This window comes from Gallus gallus, chromosome 3 (assembly GCF_016699485.2).
Source record: "Gallus gallus isolate bGalGal1 chromosome 3, bGalGal1.mat.broiler.GRCg7b, whole genome shotgun sequence".
Classification (NCBI taxonomy): domain Eukaryota; kingdom Metazoa; phylum Chordata; class Aves; order Galliformes; family Phasianidae; genus Gallus; species Gallus gallus.
This window is the reverse complement of record NC_052534.1, coordinates 22318151-22338795: the sequence shown is the minus strand read 5'-3', so window position 1 is coordinate 22338795 and position 20645 is coordinate 22318151. Positions and strand designations below refer to the sequence as shown.

The following is a 20645-nucleotide window of genomic DNA, read 5'->3' as shown; positions in this document are numbered from 1 at the left end:
TAATGAATAGCAAATGAAATCTTTATATTAAAAAAAAGAAGTTCTTGAGATGAGTCTTTGAGTAAAGCAGTCACTTGTGTGTCATATAACTTCTTTGGGTTTCTTCATTTAGATGAGGAAACAAGAAGCCTTCAGTTTGAAGACCAATCTTGTCATCTTAATCGTGGGCATAATTCGTATTTTCTTTTGGTGGTGCTTGGCTGAGCTAATGATTCACTTCATGTATATCCATGCTATCTGCAGCACTTCTTCATCTTTGGAAGCTATGTCATATTGGGCCTTAGGTGAGTATATTTAAAAAAAAAATGAAGAAATCATCTGTCTCTTCCTACTTTCAAGAATACCAGCCTTTTTTATGTCCATTAGTTTTTATGAATAATACGCTATAACCGTTCAGTCAGGAAGATGGCAGACTGTTTTAATGCAGACTTTTATGATAATGTGAGAAGAGAGGCTGAGAAAGCTGAGCTTGGTTAGCCTGGAGATGAGAAGGCTCTGGGGAGACCACACTGCAGCCTTCCAGTACCTAAAGGGAACTAGCAAACAAAAGGGAGACCAACTTTTTACATGATAGTGATAGAGCACGGGGGAATGGTTTTAAAATAAAACAGAGGAGATTTAGGTTAGATTTTGGGAGGAAATTCTTTACTCAGAGAGTGGTGTAGCACTGGAGCAGGCTGCCCAGAGAAGTTCTAGATGCCTTAACCATTTAAGTGTTAAAGGCCTTTCTGCTACCTCTCAGTCTACTGGTATTTGGTTAAAATGCAAACTGAGGACAGAAATGAGCAGTTATGAATGTAACATAAAATGGTAATAGTTTGCGTGTGGATATGTAAATAGAAATAGGCTAAGCTGTAAGACACTTGTATGCATGGTTTGTATAATTCCTTTGTGTTCCTGCATGTATTACCAAGTAGGAGGAATGGAAGCAGGAAACCTCAAGCATTAAAAATGGATTTTGAAAAATCCCTGATTTTTAGAGTTGAAGGAGATGCCTCTTACTATATTGGCCAGCATCAGGAGTCAATATCACATACTAGTACAGCACTGTCACGTGCTTAGTGAAGTTTGCTTATGAGCAGTGTGTTGGATGAGGACCTCTGCATACTAGGCTCTGGCCAGTAGAGGGCAATGCGTGCTGGCTGTACCTACATGTATGTACATACAAAATGTATGTTTATATATAAATATGAAGAGAGAGGGCAGACAGAGCAGCAAATTATTAGCTTGTACCATGCGCCCCTACTCACTAACCATTTAGAAAGTGGATTCTGAGGTATTCTAGGTTTGGTGTTACTGGCAGATTCCTGCCTCCTATGAAGGCTCCTAACCGTTGATTTAAACAACAATAAAAGTTACTTTCCAGAAAATAGCGAAGTAGTTGGTATACTTGTTAGGCTTTGTCTTAGTATTGAAGACAGGTGCTTAAATATGATAGTTCAGAAAAGATTTTGTGGTGCGATTTACCTGCAGAAATACATCACGCTTTGTATGGTAACTGTTGAGTCATGGCCTGAACCACTGATTGAACACCTGGGGAAAGGACCCAGTCAGCCCAGGGAGCACAGGTGAAGGCAATTCATCTCTTCAATCAAAAGGGGTGGAGCCTGGCTGCACCTCTCTTAGACCTCATTTAAGGGCTGACTGCCACTGGGGAAGGATCTCTGGTTGGCAGTCTCTCTCTTATGGAGTTTCCCTATGAGCCTAGATCTTCAGCGATGGATGTGCACTTTTCCTTTTTCTTTGTAACACCTGTCCATTGTGCTAGTCCTTTTGTCGTTACACCTCTTGTATCACCATTCCATTGTGTTGATCTCTCTGATTCTTACACACTTTAAAGTGTTTTCTCTACAAGTTTCATCCCGATAATTATACAGAGACAAATCAGTGAGCAGCCACCGTTGTGACTTGATTTAGGGAGACTCTGATATGAGTGAGAGTACCTGTAATTACTGGATCATTATGGATCTTAACATGCTTCTACACCAGTTCTTGTACAGAGACAAGTATTCTTCTCCATTACTTTTTATTTGGGGTTATTAAAACCAATTACATCAGATAATGGAGTCAAGAGACCAAGAAGCTTGTTGTTGACTCAAGTATTAATTGTGTGGTATATTACCCTTCTGCACTGCTGTTTTTCATTTTGTTTCCAATTTAACCCACAGCGGCTTCAAAGCAGTATGAAACATATACTTGCATCAAATGATACGTGGCTGCCCCTTGTGGCATGCTAAACTTAGGGGAAAGGCTGTTATGCTGTCTTGTAATCAACCCCAATTAGGGAAATTATAATTGCTCGCCAGCTTTTCTTCTGGGATATCTTTGAATTAGAAGCATTAAACACCAGCAGTACAGGTAAAGACAACAGCACTAAGAGATTTTGCTCAAGGGATCTTTAGGGCATTGATGATGGTCAGAATAGTCCACAGAAGCACAGAACAACAGTGTTCTTGTGAAGTGAGAGTGCAAATAGATAAAACCTGGCTGAGTCACAATGCTTGTTTAAAAATGTTGGCCTTCAACATTAATGAACTTAGCCACAAATGACGAGACATGCTGAAGTTAGCTCAAGAGGCATAACTGGGTGTGTTTTCTTCGTGCATATATACACTTAAAAACATATATTTAACATGGGGGCAATGTGTTAACAGTCAGCAAGGGGTATGTTTTATGTGGTAGGATTTAGCCAAAAGTTTCTGGAAGCAACAATATACAAAACAGTTACATGTATGTTTTTAATGCCTGCAGCTAAACCAAAGATCTCCTTATGTCAAATGTTCGAATTCTTCTTTTCTCTATGCCATTTACAGGTCCGTACCTGTATTACTGTGAGTGTTTTTGCCTAGAGATTAAATTCTCATTCCATCTGATTCATTTGCGAAGTTCTGAGTATTCTCCTATTCTTCTGACTGTGAATAATTCAAAGTCAACACAGAGTTTCTTCTGTAACATAGGAACCCACCTTCTGTCCCAAATAATCCAGCTGGGTTACATGTTCCTTGTGGCACTTAGTGTCTTAAGGGATCAGAGGGTATTATAGCCTTGCTTCACCCTTTTTATTTTTTGCACATTCTCCAGTCTTTACTTGCTATGTACCTATCTTATTTATGTGATGGTCCTTATATTTCAGTCTGCTTTTTCTTATTGTGAGGATAAAGAGTCTCTGGAGCTGAAAGACAGCAAAACTCTCACCATGCAGGAAATGCATTCACACAGTGTACAGATGGCTTGTAAAATTAATTACCATGAGACAGCAGGGAGACTAAGGTGTTGTTTTCAGGAAGTGGCCTAATATTACTAATTTAGGGATATAGAAAGAATCACTTCTCTAGACCTCCCACCTTCAAAGTCCCTCCGAATAGCAGGCCTTCCCTTCACTGTGTTGCTTGCTGCTGCAGTTTGGTGTCATCAGCAAACTTGCTGAAGATGTGCTCCGTTATGCCATCTGGGCTGCTAATGAAGATGTTGAGGGTTAGTGGTCTCAGCTGTGATGTCTGAGGGATGCTGCTAGTTACTGGCTGCCAACTGCACTTTGTACTACTGATTGTTGCTATGCTTTAAGCTTGGTAGTCCCAACCAAATTTTCTTCTGTATTATCTACTTATTCAAAATATATCTCACATCTTTGGTGATAGGAAAGTCGTATGAGAATGTGTGAAAGTTCTCACTGAAGTCAAGATGCACAACATCCATGCCCCCTCCTGTGTGTCCAAAGCACCAGTTCGTACTGAATAGAGTTCTATTGGTCAGGCATCATGTTCTCTTGATAAATATGCTGTTTCCATTCACTTTCCTGTTCCTAATGTGTCTAGGAATAACTTCTAAGACAATTTGCACTGCAAGTTTTCCAGAAGAGATTCTGACCAGTCTAATCTACTGCGTGGATGAAGCATTTCCCTTAGAAAAGAATGTGACGTCTTCCTGAGATGTTACTATACCATAGGCGTTCATTATTTAAGTTCTTCCACCAGACAGTAGAAAATCTATTGTTGTATGATTCTGTTTTTTCCATCTTGAATTTTTTTCTTGCTGGATTTCTGTCAGCAATATTTAAAAAACTGGCCTGAGGTTGCATGTATCTTTTCCACTGGCTACAAATAGAACAGAAAGCTATTAGGGATCTGTCTTTTCAGGCTATCTCCTCCTCTGCTCAGTATTGCAGCTCCCATATGGCACATGGATGTCAGCATTTCTTCTACCACATATTATTCCTGCTATTTAAATTTCATTTCCTTTAACGTTCTCCGTATGCTACTTTTAACTTGTGTGTTTATATCACAGTGATGCTTGGGCTGTGTTGGTCATAATGTGGGAAAAATTCAGTTCAGTCTTTTGACATCAAAACAGATGGAGTTGCCTCTGATTATTTTCAGTGCATCAGAACAATGAGAAGAGAGCAGTGTCAGAGATGACAAAACCAATTCTGTTATTGTTTTTGATGTGGCCTTTCAGAATACTGCTCGTGTCCAGGTTGACTGAGATGTTTTCAGGTGACTGACTTACAGCTCTTCACAGGCTGCTGCCTCAGATACTGGAGAACAGATGCCATATGCGGAAACAAAAAAACTGCATTGTATTGGTTTGAATAAAGTGTACTTTCACGTTGAATATATTATCATATTCTGTTTCACCAATGGCCTGTGTTTGGTAGCAAGAATAACTTCCAAAGCAGATGTCAGTTTCCTATGTGGGGAAAGAAGATAAAAGCTTGCTTTGGTTAGAGGTGTTTTTAGGTATCCATATGTTAACTCTATGAGATAACTTCAGGTACAAATTTTTTCAGGTTGTTTCTTATATTCCCCCATGAAATGAGCACCTAGCAACACGGGGTCAAAGAGCGCCCCTGGAGTGCCTTGCAACTCTCCCCTGGCTTGCCATGTGGAGCCAGGATTAGAACTCAGTGTTTCTTATGGGTCCGTTCCAACTTTGGATATTATGTGATTCTATATGAAAAGTACAGTGGACAAATAATATAAATTCTATGATTTTGTCTCTGTTCTGCATCTCATTCTGGCAGCGTTGGTCAGATTATCTGAAAAGGTTGAGTACTTTCAGAAGTAATGACATAGCAGGTAGACCCATGTGGCATGAAAATGGAAACCATGATAATTCATTATTTTCAGATTTTAAAGGTGATTGGGTTTAATTTGCTTCCTTTGTGTTTTGCATAGTAAAAGGAAGATTACAGGCAGTTAAGATTGAAGCTACTATACTGAAGCAGACCAGAGGTCCATCGGCTCTAATGTGTGGCCATGGCCTGTAATGAAGTCTGGGAAGAGAAAGAACATAAAATGAAATAAAAGGCAGATAGACTGTCAATCCCTTCCACTTCATATTCTTCAGGCTTCTGTAGCTGAATGACTAATTTGCTAATTTGTATAATAACTGGTAGTTCAACAAGATCTTAAATAGAAATCAGTGACTTCTATTCTTTGTTGTTACACAGAACGTTAACGGTAAAATCCATTCTGATGGGATCTTCTGCTGTTATATAGAGACTGGAATAGATGTTGAATGTTGTTAATTTGTGTATTTAAATCTGATTCTGAATGTTTAGAGGTTAAAAAACACAATATTTTCTATCTGAGGCTTTGTTTATTTTCTTGTTCAGCACCGTTTATTCTGCTCATCTGAGCAGAGATTGATATTATTGCAAGGTATAGGGAATGATGAAAGCCAAAATTCTGCTTGAAATTGTCTGATAGTTGTCTCACTGGGTTTATTTGGAATGTTAGTAAAGGTTGTGATTGTGAAAATATGTTTGACCAGGAATTTGTACGTGTGTGTGTGTTTTGTGTCAGAGGCGATTCTTTGATGTAGAGATGTACATCAGAGATTTATGCATGTGTGATGAGTGTTCTGTGCATTTAATGTGTTGTTCTTAACCATATGCAACTTGTTCTTTCTGGTGAAGCGTGTACAATTTACTGCGTTGGTTAACTTATTGTTATTAACTAGCTTCTAGTGTGCTGAAAACATATTCTGCCTTTGACTGAAATGCTGCTCATATAAAAAAAAAATCTGGAATGATATGGTCTATTCATTGCCTGATTGAATTTGTAATTGGTGAATATCATGTTTTGGTTTCTTAAAAGAAAAAAATATTATGCAAGTTCCTCTTTGAAACAGCAAAACCTACAGAGTAGTTCGTGTAAGCCAGATATGTTATAATTCTTTTTCTAATAAGTCCATACATAGAAAATTGGTTCCTCAGTTCATTCTTAAGAACCACTCAGTGTTTTGTGATTAAAATTAGGATCTCTCTGCATCCATCTAAGTGGCAATGAAATACTAATGGAGTAATCTGAGATTTTTTTCATCACGTATGATAATAAGGGAAATCTGATTAAAATATTTGGCATCTTGGTATCTGCTTTGGAAGGTGGAATGTAAACGTGCATCAGAAATCTTAATAACGTTCTCTTAAACATTGGATAGTTCACTAAAATAAAATTTAAAATAAAGTAGTGAGTGAAAATGCTAGATAATGTCAAATATTGGCAGTTAACCTACTCTTATGACTCGACTCATTTTTTTACTCGTGATTACTGCCTATTTATTTAGAGTTCTTTGTAATGTAATGGCCGTGGTTGATGTTTGGGGATACTTAAGGTAGGTAGTTTTAAGGTATATCTGTTCTTGAAAAGACTTCTAGTTTTATTTCTTTATTAAGTGGTCTGGAAGACTTCTGCGTGCCAGACGTTCAGTCTGGTTTAAGCAACTTCACTTTGGGCTCACTGTATCTGTTCTACTTCGTTGTCTTAAAAGAACAAGTATTGTAGGATGTACCTTCCTGCTGTCACTTCATTTCTTTAGGGATTTTTCTTGTGTGCTACTGGAAGGCTGGGCTGTAAAGCCAGGCAGCATGAATCCAGGTTGTATTTTCTTTCTTCCTATTGTTCATGTTAATTTTATAAGCCTGCAACTCTTTCAAAGCACTGTGAAGCAGCAGTGAAAGATAACTGCTGAGTAACATGAGCCTAATTATTAACTGCATTAGTTTGTATTTGTAAGTTAATGCAGTTACAGTGCTTCTTGCACTGCGCTCTTTGGAATTGGTTAGAGAGACAGGAGTAATTGAACTGAGCTATCACTTCCGCATTGCTTCAGGTTAGCACAGCTTGTATAAGCAGGCAGTTATCTCTGAGCAGGGGACAGGACAGCATCCTAGAATCACAATGTCCTGAGTTGGAAGGGACCCACAAGGATCATTGAATCCAACCCCTGGCTCTATACAGGACCACCCAACATTCAAACCCAGTGTCTGAGGGCATCATCCAAATGCTCCTTGAACTCCAGCAGCTTGGGGACCACCAGCCTGGTGTAACCTCATTTACTATAACCCTTTTAGCCTAATCCATCAGTCAGTTTTTCACCCATCACATTATATTTTTGTCTAGCTGTATGCTGGACATTTTGTCCAGAAGGATACAGTGAGAAACAGTATCAAAAGCTTTGTTGTAATCCAAGAAGACTGTACAATCTAAAAAATTACGACACAATGTGCATGGGATTGTGGCTGTGGCTGCAGAGCTCTGCTTACTCAACAGTTCATGCAGAGTCTGCTTGGTGCGGCATTAACCATACATTTGTAGAAGGCTCCCTCAGGATGAAATGTAACCTTTTGCCAGGGTCATCACCAACTTGAGAAGGTCATAGTAGGTTCTAGCATTGGGGTCTTGGCAGAGAGGAGCGTGTGGTTAGAAATAAAATGTGGTAGCCCAGCATGTGAAACTTGTCAATAACCATACTGATATTGGTTTATTAAAGCTGGAAGCTCTTGATGCTGTTGGAATTATTGTTGAGATATATCTACCATAAGTTGCGATGTATATGTATATATACATATGTATATATACAGAGACATATCTGTATCTGTGTATATATTTAGCCAGTTTGCTGCAGTGCAGATCCATATTCTTTCATGGAGCTTTTCATGTGTGAAGAAATCTCTGCGTAATATGCTTTTTTTTTTTTTGTAAAATATGAGAAAAAGGGTAAGTGAACCCGTGAAACTCAGTATTTTGAAGCTGATGGTATGACCACAAGTTCTGAGCTGTGTTTCTTACTAGACTTCTGTCATGTGTCAGTAACCCTTTCAAAATGACTGCATGTTTGACTACAGTACATGTTTTCTAGTTGTACCTGCTCTGGTTATTGACAGAGATGAGCATCTACAATTCTTATTGCTGCAGGGTCAGGAGAGCTGTGAAAAAGGAGAATCTATGCTTTCATGCTCATGCCTCATCAATAACATTGCAAGCTAAGATACAATTCTTGACCATAAATGTGCTTTGGTGATGGGTTATGGACAGAAGAATTGTTTTTAATCCCTAGGTCAAAATCTGTCACTTAATTACGGAAGTGATCTATCTGATAATTTCAAAAATTATTAGGCAAAGTTGTGAGGGGGGGGGGGGGGGGGGGGGGGAAGGAAGAAAATATGTGAATGTTTTAATCCTTGAGAAAAAGTTCTATGAAACTTATGCAGTTTTGGAGCAAGTTTGAAGAAATTGGAACTTTGAAGGTTTAAAAATGTGTTTTTAAAGTCAAGGAAAACTTAGAATACTTTAAAAGGATTGCAAGCTGAGAAATTGAAAATATCAATCTTAATACAAGTCACTTAATTTAATCTGAGATTTCAAGCAGCTTGACTGTTGAAGTGCATGGAATTGAGATTGTATGGGTACTTTAAATCAGTATTTTTAAAACCTTAATACATTTTAGTTCTTAAACTTAACCTTGACTGTGAACCCCTTGAGGTCATTTATTTTAGGAAAAAGATGTACTTTTGGCAGTATTTTTTCCCTTAAATGTTTTTAATATACAGCTGATACAGTTTCTCAGCTTTGTTTCCAATTTAAAATAATACTCTTTCAGGAGTTCTTTTTTAAGCTTTAAATAGAATGTCAGCAAACGAAGTGTGGTACTGATAATGAATTTGAGTGTTTTCATATTGATTCTAAATCTTTTTTTAATTTCATGTTTTTATATCAGATGGAGCAGCGTACTTCTGGCTGCTTTGTGCTATAATGGTGTAAATACAAAGCAGCTGGAATATGTCAGGTATGCAGAGAAGGTTTGAAGCCTGTGCAAGTTGCCAGTGCAGACCAGCTGTTGCACAGCTGTGAATCTTGCCCCCAGATTTTTGGTGTGTGGCCCAGAACTCTCACACAGCTGGGATGAGTTGAAGACCAGCATGAATTTCATTCACATATTGACAGGGACCTTTACACCACTGATCTTGGGAGCACTGGAATTGCCACACACGCACAGCAGCCAGTGTGTGCCAGGTGATGATGTCAGTGATGAGACACCCATGCTTTTGTAAGATGCCTGTGCTACTGAGCTGTCTACTAATTACCAGTAGTCACAACTTAGTCTAATGTTAAGTGTTTCTTAAAGTGAAAATACTTTTTTTCCCGGTGACTTACAACTTTATATTTGAAATTCTGAATGTTCCATCATTGTATTTAAAAATTAAATGTATTGATTGTTTTCATTCTCAAGAGGGTGGTAGTCTGGGTCACTAAATCTTAATCTGTCATGCACAGCCGAAGGATTTTGAATTTTACTAGGCACAGACAACTGTAATCTTTATCATCAGTTTGTGTGAGTGTCAACATTCAGCTCTCCAATGAAATTTGTCATAAAAGAAATGAGAAATTGGATGAGATAGGAACTAAACCAGAAGTTGTCTGTATAAATGATTTAGTGGAAATCAAATGTGTAGCTGACTGACTACTATCCAAATAGTTCTTAGGATTGTTTGTTTTCCTTGGGGAAAGAATGTTATTGAATGTTAGATGACTACTTCGCTGAAGGAAAATATTTATGAACTGATTGCAGAAAAAAATACCTAGATGTGAAGCTTATATCTTGTATGACACAACTGTTTCTTATATCATGCCCATGAATGATAGTATTAAAACTAAAAATAGCAGATTGCAGCAACAAAATGCTGGACATATGTAAGCCAGCAGGAGTTTTGCAATCGACATTACTAGAGCCACAATTTCACCCTAGGTTATTATGTATCAGATTAGGTTTTTAATGTTTAACTTTTGGTCATCATCCACAGTACAATCATTAGTCAACAGAATGCAAAAAGGGATGCATTGACTTGGGGGGAAAAAAGGCAGATGATTTAAGTGTTCATATAGACTTAGGCTGCCGGAGTCAGATTGAAAATTGAGACTCTAAGGAAAGTGTGCTGGAAGGTTTTGAAATTATATTAAGTATCTGAAGTACTCCAAGTCACAAGGTTGTTGATATCAGTGAGAGAAAGTAAATCACTGGAATGGTAGGAGATATAACAATGGCATTTTCTAGTTTTTTACTATTCCAAATTATGTTCATTTTCCCTCCTTTGAGAGTGGATTTCTAACATTAAATGGCAATCAGAGGAGAGTCAGCAGAACTTCTGGAAGAGTAAACTCTCATGGGTTTCAATGACGATGGGGGCCTCTGCTTTTTAGTGTATTTTGTTTTATACAATTATTGCTGAAATTCCATTTTATTCAGTTAAATAACATTTAGAATATTCATGCGAACCATCTTCATTCATTTACAACTGGGAACATTCAGAGGTGTTTAAAAGGTCATCTTTTCTCCTATGTTCCACACTGCCATCAAAATTCTGATTTTTAAAAAGCTGTAGCTGGGCTTTATTTGGTTTGGGGGTATCTGGTTACTCGTGTATTTCCATTAAAAAAAAAAAAAGTTTTGCTCTCTTATTGTGAATCTTACTGCTACTTTTTTAATTCTTTTTATTGACAATTGGAACTCTCGTCACTGTTACAACCTTTTATGCTTCTGAGGTAACAGGCCAAGCATTGTGAGACTCAACATGAAATTATGAGCTGTCAAGACTGGCAGTTGGTAGTTTCAGGGTGCCTGAATTTGTTACTGCCAATCCTAAATTTTCTATTCTAAGACTGTGATTCATGGCAGTAACAAACTCCTTAAGCATAGCCAGTCTGATTTTTCATCTCACCTGTGTGAGACTGCTGTGTCCTGGAGTTGGGCTGTGAACCAGTACACCACCAAGATTTCACTTCAGATTGGATGTAGTTGGAATTCTGCATGTCCCCTATATGCCACTATGCCCAACCTGTGGGCTGTGCCCTGCTGCTGCTTCATCATGGCAGTGGCTCTGCCCCAGGCATGCAACCATCACTCAGCACCAACAGAACGTTGGTGCACTATTCACCCCATTTGGGCTGAAACCAGGGAATGGTTTGGAAATATTCCCTCTAGTATTATGTTACATGTTGTTGCTGTGTGACAGATGACAGCAGAAAGGCAGTCTGACAAAATGGCATCTGATGTGGAGGTGCGTAGGAAGCAATGGTGTGTCATTGAGTTCCTCCGTGTGGAAAAAAAAATGGTACCCCCTGACATTCATCAGCGCTTGTTGAATGTTTATGGAGACTAAACAATGGATGTGAGAACTGTGAGATGGTTGGTGGTACATTTCAGCAGTGGCAACAGTGACAGTGGGTCACCTGCACTGGTGGGGATTGTTAGGAACACAGCATGTAGGCTCTTGTTCATCGCTGATGAAAATGCACAGCTAATGGTGGTGACTATGTTGAAACAAAATGTTTTGTGGCTGAGAATTTGCTCTATTAAATGGTGCTATTGTGCTCTTTATATCAGTTTTGGTTTCCATGAAAATGATTAGGAGGCATTACTTTCGGAGCAACCTTCATAGATGCAGCCCTAGACAGTACCTAAGAGGTATTGTTAATATAGTTAATACAACTCAGTCAATGCAACTCAGGCAAGCTAAAAGTTTGGACACCGGTGCCATAGGATGTTTGTAAAGCTCTTGGGCAGAGCTGCAGAGATGGCCATTGTTCGTAGCTCTGAGGAACAAGTGAAGAGTGTATGCAATGATGCTGTATGTGTCCAGTGTTTACTTCTTTTGACAAAGGTGAAAATTTGTTGCTGCTGTTGTAAATATTTGTCACTTGTACCAGTAAGTTTTTTTTTTTGCACAGTGCTAGTATTTGTTTTTTGTAGCTGTGAATGCTCGCAGTCCAGAGAGATCTTGAAAGTGGAAATACAGGTGCTTATTTTTGCCCTTCTATTGGAATAATAGTATTTTTTGCCTAAGGTCATAACTGCATGTGCTTCTGTGTCCTGTATGTGTTACAAAATCAGGTATTGTGCTTGCTTTAGGTTTTAGAATAATGAATGGCTATTTGGAAGTTATCAGTATCTGCGGGTTTTAAAAATATTCCAAGAGTTGTTTAAGGTATGAGTTTGGTGTGGTGGTTTTGTTTTTTAGGTGGCGTGGCTTTAGCTCAAGTATTATTTTTTTACGTGAAGTACCTCGTTCTGTATGGTATTGCTGCCCTCCTTCTCCGGATGGATGGACTCAGACCTCCAGCCCTTCCTCGCTGCGTCAGCCTGATGCACAGTTTTACTAAAATGTGGAGGTTAGTCACTATTCCTATTTAGAAATTTCCTTAGTGATATATTACCATTGATATATAAGAACGTGTTTGTGTGTGTGTGTGTACTTTCATGGCCACAGATACGCTTGCTTCCACTTCTATGTGCTTTTTCTCTTTAATCCCCATGATTTCTCTTCTTAATTTCTGACTGAACTTAATTTTGATGGTTACTTTAGTCACACTGCAGAAGAAGAGGAAAACAACCCTTTCCATGTTTGTATTCTCTTAGCTGTTATTCTGGAACCACTGAGTGTCACTAGCATAGCACTTGTTTTTTCCAGGTGTGTATTAAATAAGACTTTTCTCATTCTTGATCCAAAACCCACATTTCAGCTGGATTTTTATCCAGAGAAGGAAAAAGAAATATCAGTTACTTACATTATGAGGAAAGTTGTGGATATAATATTTTAAGATATAGGGTCCTGCAATAGAGAAAATCTTCAACACATTAAAAATATGGAAGAATGGTAATTCCTCATTTATGAAAATATGGATCCACTTTGTTTTTCAAGTGTTTCTGCGTAACATTTCACAAAAAAGCAAGTTTTAAATCTTAGTGTTGCTTTAAATCACTGTTCACTGAGCGAGCCTGGAGCCCTCAGTACAGGAAGGGTGCACGGCTGTTGGGGTGGGTCCAGAGGGCTGGATCACCTCTCCTGTGAAGACAGGGAGCTGGGCTTGTTCAGTTTGGGGAAGACTGCTGGAGAGACCTCATTGTGGCCTTCCTGTACTTAAGGGGAGCTTACAAGCAGGAGAGGGACTGACTTTCTGTGGTCTAATAGTGATAGGACAAGGGGAATGGCTTTAAACTGAAAGAGGGGAGATTTTGGTTAGGTGGTAGGAAGAAATTTTTTTTATTCAGAGGGCACAGTGAGGCAGTGGCACAGCTGACCAGGGAAGCTGTGGTGCCTCATCCCTGGAGACACTTAAGGCCAGGTTGGATGGGGCCCTGGGCAGCCCTGTCCATGGTAGTGGGGTGGAACTGGATGATCTTTTGGTCCTCTCCAACATAAGCCATTCTATGATTTTTCCCTGAAAACCACCTCCCAGGTGAATTCTTCATGGTGTTTAGCCTATGTGTAATAGTGGATGCACTTTATTTCTTTCCTTGTCTTCTCTAACATGCCCCCCCCAAGTTCTTCCTGTTTGTGGGAGGATGTGCCCCAGACCTCCAGAAACGTTGTTTGGCTTTTTAGTACGGACACTTCTCTCTTTCATTCTGTTAGCACAGAGCCTAGCACAATGGGGCTTGTCTTTTTTGGTGTCCAACTGGTTTCTGATATGAATAAACTCTTTTAATTTTAGTCATGATAACAGTGGGCCTGTTATTATCTAGGCTTTATTGGATAAAATTTTCATTTTGCTTCCTGCTTGAAGCTAGTTATAACAGGAAAACTTTATGGTTTGTAATGGTTTGAAACTGTTATTTTGTATTCATATAAGAAATGCAGCTTAAATAGGATGGATAAAACAGAAGCTGTTAAAGAGTTATTTGAGCAACTAGCAAACTCCTAGGTTTAAATTGTCTTTCAGAAAGAGTTTAGACTGAACTTCTGACCTACAGAGTTAATTTAGAAATGTGTGGTTTTTTTACTGGCCAGTCCTAAGAGCTTTATCTCATGGCCCTTACAAGGAGAGTTTCAAACAGCAGTATCTTTTAATTCCTCTCCTTGTTGTTATGCCCGGGATTCTGGGCATTGCCTTAGAGGTGTCAAATGAAACTGAATTTCAGCAGAAATAATTACACTGCTTTGTCAGGTAATTGTAACAGACAGTGCAAGAAATCCTCTGTGCTTCAAAGGTGGGTGTGTTGTATCACATCAAAAACATTTGCTGTTCTTTTATAAAATATTCATAAAATTTTCTTATAACAAAATGGAAAAGTATCAAAGTAGGTAAAGTTTAATTACTTATCTCTTTGCAGGAGGAAAAATGTGAACAGCTGATATTTATCATTTGTCCAAAGGGTTCTTTCATGTAGGTAGCAAACATTCACTACCAGAAATAATATAAATATTCTGCAGGTGGGATTTGTTTGCTAGCTTTGTAGGTTGATAAATCAGTTAATGTACAGTTGATTTGATTTCTTGCTCTCAAGTCTGTATAGGTAGTAGAATTTCCTATGGCTGCTAGTGAATTATGGGTCATTCTTATCTAAAAATTCTCACATAGCTTGCCCAACAAATCCTAGGATTATGATGCCCTTATGCTTTTCCAGCAAAACTCATGGATCACTACAACACAGAGGCTAGCGGTCTTGATGTGCTCTGTTGTGCTGTATAGCAACATCATTGTTAGAAGTGGAAATAGCTTTTTTTCTGAACTAGGTGGATATCTAAGAAGGACTAACGTAGACAAAATGCAGACAGGACGAGTTTTTCGTAAAAGCTATGAAAAAATGATGAAAGCAAATAGCTTGTGTTGTGAGGTCTCATGAGCAGTGATGCTATTTCCTTGAAGTGCTAAATACTAGTTGCTGTAGTTCAGGGATTCATAGTTTTTTAAATTAGTATTCCTAAGAACTTCACTGTAGACTAGCTTAAATATAAATGTTAATAACATCATGCCTAATTTTAAACTACTTTTAATAAAATTATAGCCTCTTATTGCTTGATTAAGATTGTTAGAGCCAGACTGGGGAATGGGACAACATAATGGAGTGCGCTGACATCTGCAGTGCTGCTCAGAGGAAGCCGTTGTGGTTGCTTGACTTGCTCTTGTCCTTCTCAGTGGCATCCACTGTAGGCAACTCTCACATACAGACTATTACAGTAGGTAGGCTTTTAGAAGACCCTGCATTGCTATTTTATTATCTTTAAGTTGTTAGCAGTGCATATTGTGAAGGAAAGAAGGTAGCCTGAAGAGAAAGACAACATGAATATCACAATGTAAGGAGGGCAAATATGCTACCGAACAGGCTTCCACCACCACCTTGTGTTCTTTGAGCATACAAACAAAAGATTTGGATGTGACAAATCCAGATCAGTGCAACTTAAAATCAGTGCATGCTGTCATTATTCACTGTGTCATACAGCAGGTAGAAGATCTCCCAGCGAGGAAGGGAAGGAAAATGTCATGGTTTGTCTAAAATTTCTCTGGAGCAAAGCAGTTATTAGAAAACAAATCAGATGTTCTGCATCCCCCTTTGTGACATTAAACACTTAATTGTGTCTATTCAAACTTAGAAATAAGGGACTCTAATTAAAAAGAAATTGTTTTATAGTAGATTGTGAGTAATCTGTGTTTTCTTTAATCAAGACAATCTCCTGAGGTTAAAAAAAAAAAAAAAAAAAAGCAGTCTTCTTGCCTCATGGTTAACATAAATACTGCATGTGTTGCTATGGTTTCAGTTTATCAGTATATCACAATCTGGGCAAATACGCAGTTGCAGAGCTAAAAAAAATGAAGTATAATAATATTACTACCATTCAGAAGTTTGACACTAGTTGTCAACTTAATTTTTAATGTCTGCTTTATCTTGTATAGGTCACAAATAAGATAAAAGTCCTTGTTGTTACCAAGGGTAAAAGCAAATTAGTGAAGTATTGGAAAGGAAGTATTGCTAGAAGCTGGTGAGTGCTTTTAAAGAATGGCTATGCAACTTCTCGGGCTGAGTACCAATAATGTAGTGCAACTGGAGAAAGATGTGATACTTAGAGCATGGCTGAAAGTTGCAAACTGATTTAATGTGGAAAAACATCCTAGCAGGGAAGTAAACATGTGGAAACGAAAGAGAAAATAGCACAAAACTAAGTCCTATGTTAAATCTCACTTACTGATGAACAGCTTTGGCAATGTGTTCCACACAGAAACTTGTTAGTTTATAGTTTACAACCGTGTTTAGCAAAAATGCCATTCCCCGGGGAGGTGGGAGGGTGAGTTACATTTCTGTGTTTCCACAGACATTACTGAGTGCCTTGAGTGCTTTTTCTAAAGATTTTGGACACATTGATCTGATACATTTTGACATGTCATGAGAGTAGCGTGGCATAAATATCCTATTATCTCAGGTCAGAGTCTGATACCAGGTTTGCAGAAGCAGGAATCCTCCTCTTCTCCTGTGCCCATCCACTTTAAAATTTGCACATTCCCAAGAGTCTTATCTGAAAGTAAGCACTATAAATGCTGCAGCGGTCAGTCTCAAGAGGATCAGGTATTTTGATGTGATTTGCTTTATCTACCCTATAATTCTGGACAGCTATTATTTGAAAGCTCTCTGCTCCATAAAGGGACTTACCCAGCAGCTGGCACTGAGAGACAAGAAAAGGAAAGACAGGCTTATGCATCTTTGCTTTTTCTCTGAAGATTAGGAGTGTCATTCCTGGTCTATTTCTAGCATTTGGTTTTGAAAGAAAATGTTATCCAGTGTGTTTCAGAGACAATCCGGTGAAACAAAAATGTGTATTTTAATCTCCTAAGTTCTCACAAGCTTTCTTTTAAAAATGTTAATGTCACAGCATTACTGTTTAAAAATCAAAAGACATCTTTTCTCCATCCTGTATTTTCAGAGGTGATCCCTGAAATATGGAAGAATCATAGAATGGTTTGGGTTGGAATGAACCTTTAAGATAATTTAATTCCAGCCCCCCTGTTATGAAATGGGACACCTCCCTGTAGACCAGGTTGCTCACAGCCCAATCCAGCCTAGCCTTGAATGCTTCCAGGGAGGGGAAGTTCACAACCTCACTGTGCATCCTGTTCCGGTGTCTCACCACCTTCTCAGTAAAACCATTTCCCTTCGTCCTATTGCTACCTGCCCTTATAAAAAATTCCTCTTCAGCTTTCCTGCAGGCCCCCTTCAGGTACTGGAAGGCTGCTATAAGGTTTCCTTAGAGTCTTCTCTATGCCGAAGAGCCCCATTTCTCTCAGCCTGTACTCACAGGGGAGGTGCTCCAGCCCTCTGATCATCTTCATGGCCCTCCTCTGGACCTGTTCCAACAGCTCCACGTCCTTTGTGTGTTGGGCGCCCCAGAACTGGATGCAGTACTCCTCGTGTGATCTCATGAGAGCAGAGCAGAGGGGCAGAATCAACTCTCTTGACCTGCTGGTCATACTTCTCTTGGTGCAACCCAGGATACAATTGGCCTTCTGGGCTGCAGGTGCGAGTTGCTGGCTCATGTTGAATCTTTCATCATTGATAATGCCAAATCCTTCTCCTTAGGGCTGCTCTCAAGCCATTCTCCACCCAATATGTATCTGTGCTTTAGATTGCCCTGACTCAGGTGCAGGACCTTGCACTTGGCCTTGTTGAACTTCATTAGGTTGGCATAGGCCCACCTCTCAAGCCTATTCAGGTTTCTCTGAATAGCATCCCTTCCCTCTAGTGTGTCAACTGTGTCACTCAGCTTGGTGTCATCTGCAAACTTGCTGAGGATATACTTGATCCCACTCTCCATGTCACCTACGAAGATATTAAACACCAGTCCCAACACCAATCCCTGAGGAACGCCACATGTCACCTGTCTTCACTTGGACATTGAGCTGTTGACTGCAACTCTCTGAAGTGCAGTCATCCAGCCAATTTCTTATCCAGGGAGTGGTCTATCCATCAAATCCATTTTTCTCCAACATGGCAACCAGTATGTTATGCAGGACAGTGTCGCATGTTCTTCACAAGTCTGGGTAGATGATTATTATGTAAGGATTATTTTAAAAGGATAATTGAATTAAGCAGAATCACATCTGCAGTGTTGAAATGAACTCGCGTTCCTGAGTAACGGGAAATTGTATTGAAATCAATGGATAAAAGAAATGGATATCACTGAAGTGAAGATGCGCAAATACCTCCAATGAATGTAAGCTAGTTAAGCTTTCCTTTGCCACTTTTAACAGTGGAAGTCAGTTAGATCTGCTTTGTGATGTGTGTCTTTTTTGGTCAAATGTGCTGAGTTGGAGAATAAGAGAATTTGATGGCATGATACTTGTAGCCTTACCTGAAAAAGAAGGGAAGCAGTGGAGTGAGTGGAGTGGTGGTTGACTTTTTTTTTTTTCCCCTTCGTAGATGTAGGATAAAAATTTTGGATATAATCTTGACTTTGTGGAAGTCACTGTCAAACCCTTGATTGGATTTAGTGATGCCAGGTCTTCACTTTTAAGAACTTTGCTGATACTGGGCTGAGATGGACTTGCTGAGTTGAGCAAATCCACAAGTACTGGTAGCGTCAGTGGGACATAGGGATTTACAAAACATGAAGTAAATGCTTGAGAGGGCCTTTCATAGGTGCAAAACATTACTCTTACTTTATTTTTTCAAGACCTGAGGTGTAAGGAAATAAATGTCTTTTACAAGTGCATCCTACTGCAAATAGTTCAGTAGTGACAGCAGTGTTACTGTCTGTTCAATTAAGAGGACTGGTTTGGAACATTTACTTAACTACACAGATGATAAAACGTCTCTCACACCAAATGTGGCTGAAATAGTCAGTTATTTAACTTCTCTGAAATTAGTGAAAACAGAACATTTGTTTATTATTGTATTGTCCCGACTATCTGTGGAAGGTTAAATAGTCCCATTTCATCACGTTTAACCACAATTATGTGAATTAGAAAAGAAGAATAATAGAAATGACTGTTAGGTTTGGAAGATTTGCTTTTGGTTCAATTATTGTAGGAAATAATAATTTAGTAAATGTAATTCATCACGTTTTTGTTGTGAAAGCATTTGAGTTACGAGGATTTCAGATGCAGATAATATCACACGACATGACTTCTCACATAATATGCTACTCATATCTTTTATATTACACATTTGTTTCTTGTATTTTGTTAATTATAACATACCCTAATGGGTACTTTTCCTGTTTATTTAGAAAGTAAAATTTTAGCAGCTCTCAAGAATATTGTAACAAATTGTACCCAAGCCTTGGTTTCTGTAGTTGTTTTCAGCAGTCCCACTTGCTTAAGGCAATTCTTTGTGTGAATGTTACTTAACATCTTTGTACTTCTAATTTTTTTCTAATTCCGATGTTCACTGTTGGATTATATCATACACGTGATATATACACAACGTTCAAACATTAAGCCTGCTTGCCAATATCAGAATAGTTCAGCTGCTTGTCCAGCTGCTGGGTGTTCGTTTAACTGCAGAATCGTAACATGCTTTTTGGTATTGAAATAACATGTTTTGAAGTTGAAAAAATAACTTCTTTTTTTGATTTACTGACCTGTTGTATTTTTCATTAATGATTATTATGTTGAAAACCAGACATAGATCTGTGATGTGTTCTTTTTAGCTAATACGTCACCTGAGCCCATGAGAGATGCTTCAGGTTCTGGTCTGGTTAGTCATTGCCTCACTGATAGAGGCAACAGTTAACTGCTTTTGACACCAGCCAAATTAGTGCAAGCTACAGTTCTTCTTACCTACTGTAAGACTCAATTTGTTGGTTATAATAAAGTTTTAAAAGCCTCCTTAAATCTCTTCAGTAGAGAAAAAAAAAATCTATTATTTATCTCTTAAGAGTCCAAAAAGGGTAGTAACAAAATGCCTTAATCAGTCTTGGATCTAAATTGCAGTTACTGGAATTTTATTTGTGTAGTGACTGCTTTGTTACTGAAATTTGAAATTGCTTGGCTTTTCTTAATGAACGCGCCAGGGCCACCTACTGCTTATCACCCATGAAGCTCATCCTTTCTAATATTAGGTATGAGCTCAGCGTAGATACAGACTATTACTGCTGCACACATTTGGCAAACAGCACTTTGTCTGCTCACAACCACTATAGAAAATGAGTAATAGCTATTAATAAACTTCATTGTTCCATTTGCAGCAAGGCTAGGGGAGTCTCCTAGTAATTGGATGGTTGCTCTGCTTGGCAAGTCTTACTCAAGGAAAGCTGAAGGAAATCTCTCCCTATGGGAGTTTGCCAGTAATGGGCATTAGACTTCAACCACTCTCCAGGAGGTACTGCAGGTTTCTGAAGAGTCAGGGAAGGCAGGAAATTAAAGTAGTATTTCTTCTGAAGAGTTCTAGGAGAGATTAACAGAATACGAATGAGATTTGCTCTTTTTAAGAAAGTGTTTGCTGAGGTGTATCACCAAAATCCAGTGAGAGGCATACCTGAGAAACAAGAAGTAATTTCTTTCTTAAAGCCTCCTGTGTAGCCAGACTTACGTATGAGTTCATATTTACTCTAGCAATGACTGATGCCTGCTCAGAGTTGTGCTCGGGTCTCTGGC

General features: G+C 38.7%; 1 protein-coding gene across 3 annotated transcripts in view; it reads left to right on the top strand.

The window, feature by feature from the left end:
• Positions 1-20645, top strand: part of HHAT (hedgehog acyltransferase) — a 190419-nt gene that overhangs the window by 56914 nt on the left and 112860 nt on the right. For all 3 annotated transcript variants that reach the window (XM_040697385.1, XM_001234560.6, XM_040697386.2), the window contains 2 exons: positions 113-284; positions 12299-12449. In XM_040697385.1, coding sequence (XP_040553319.1) covers positions 113-284; positions 12299-12449 — 323 coding nt within the window. The remainder of the gene's footprint in view (positions 1-112; positions 285-12298; positions 12450-20645) is intronic.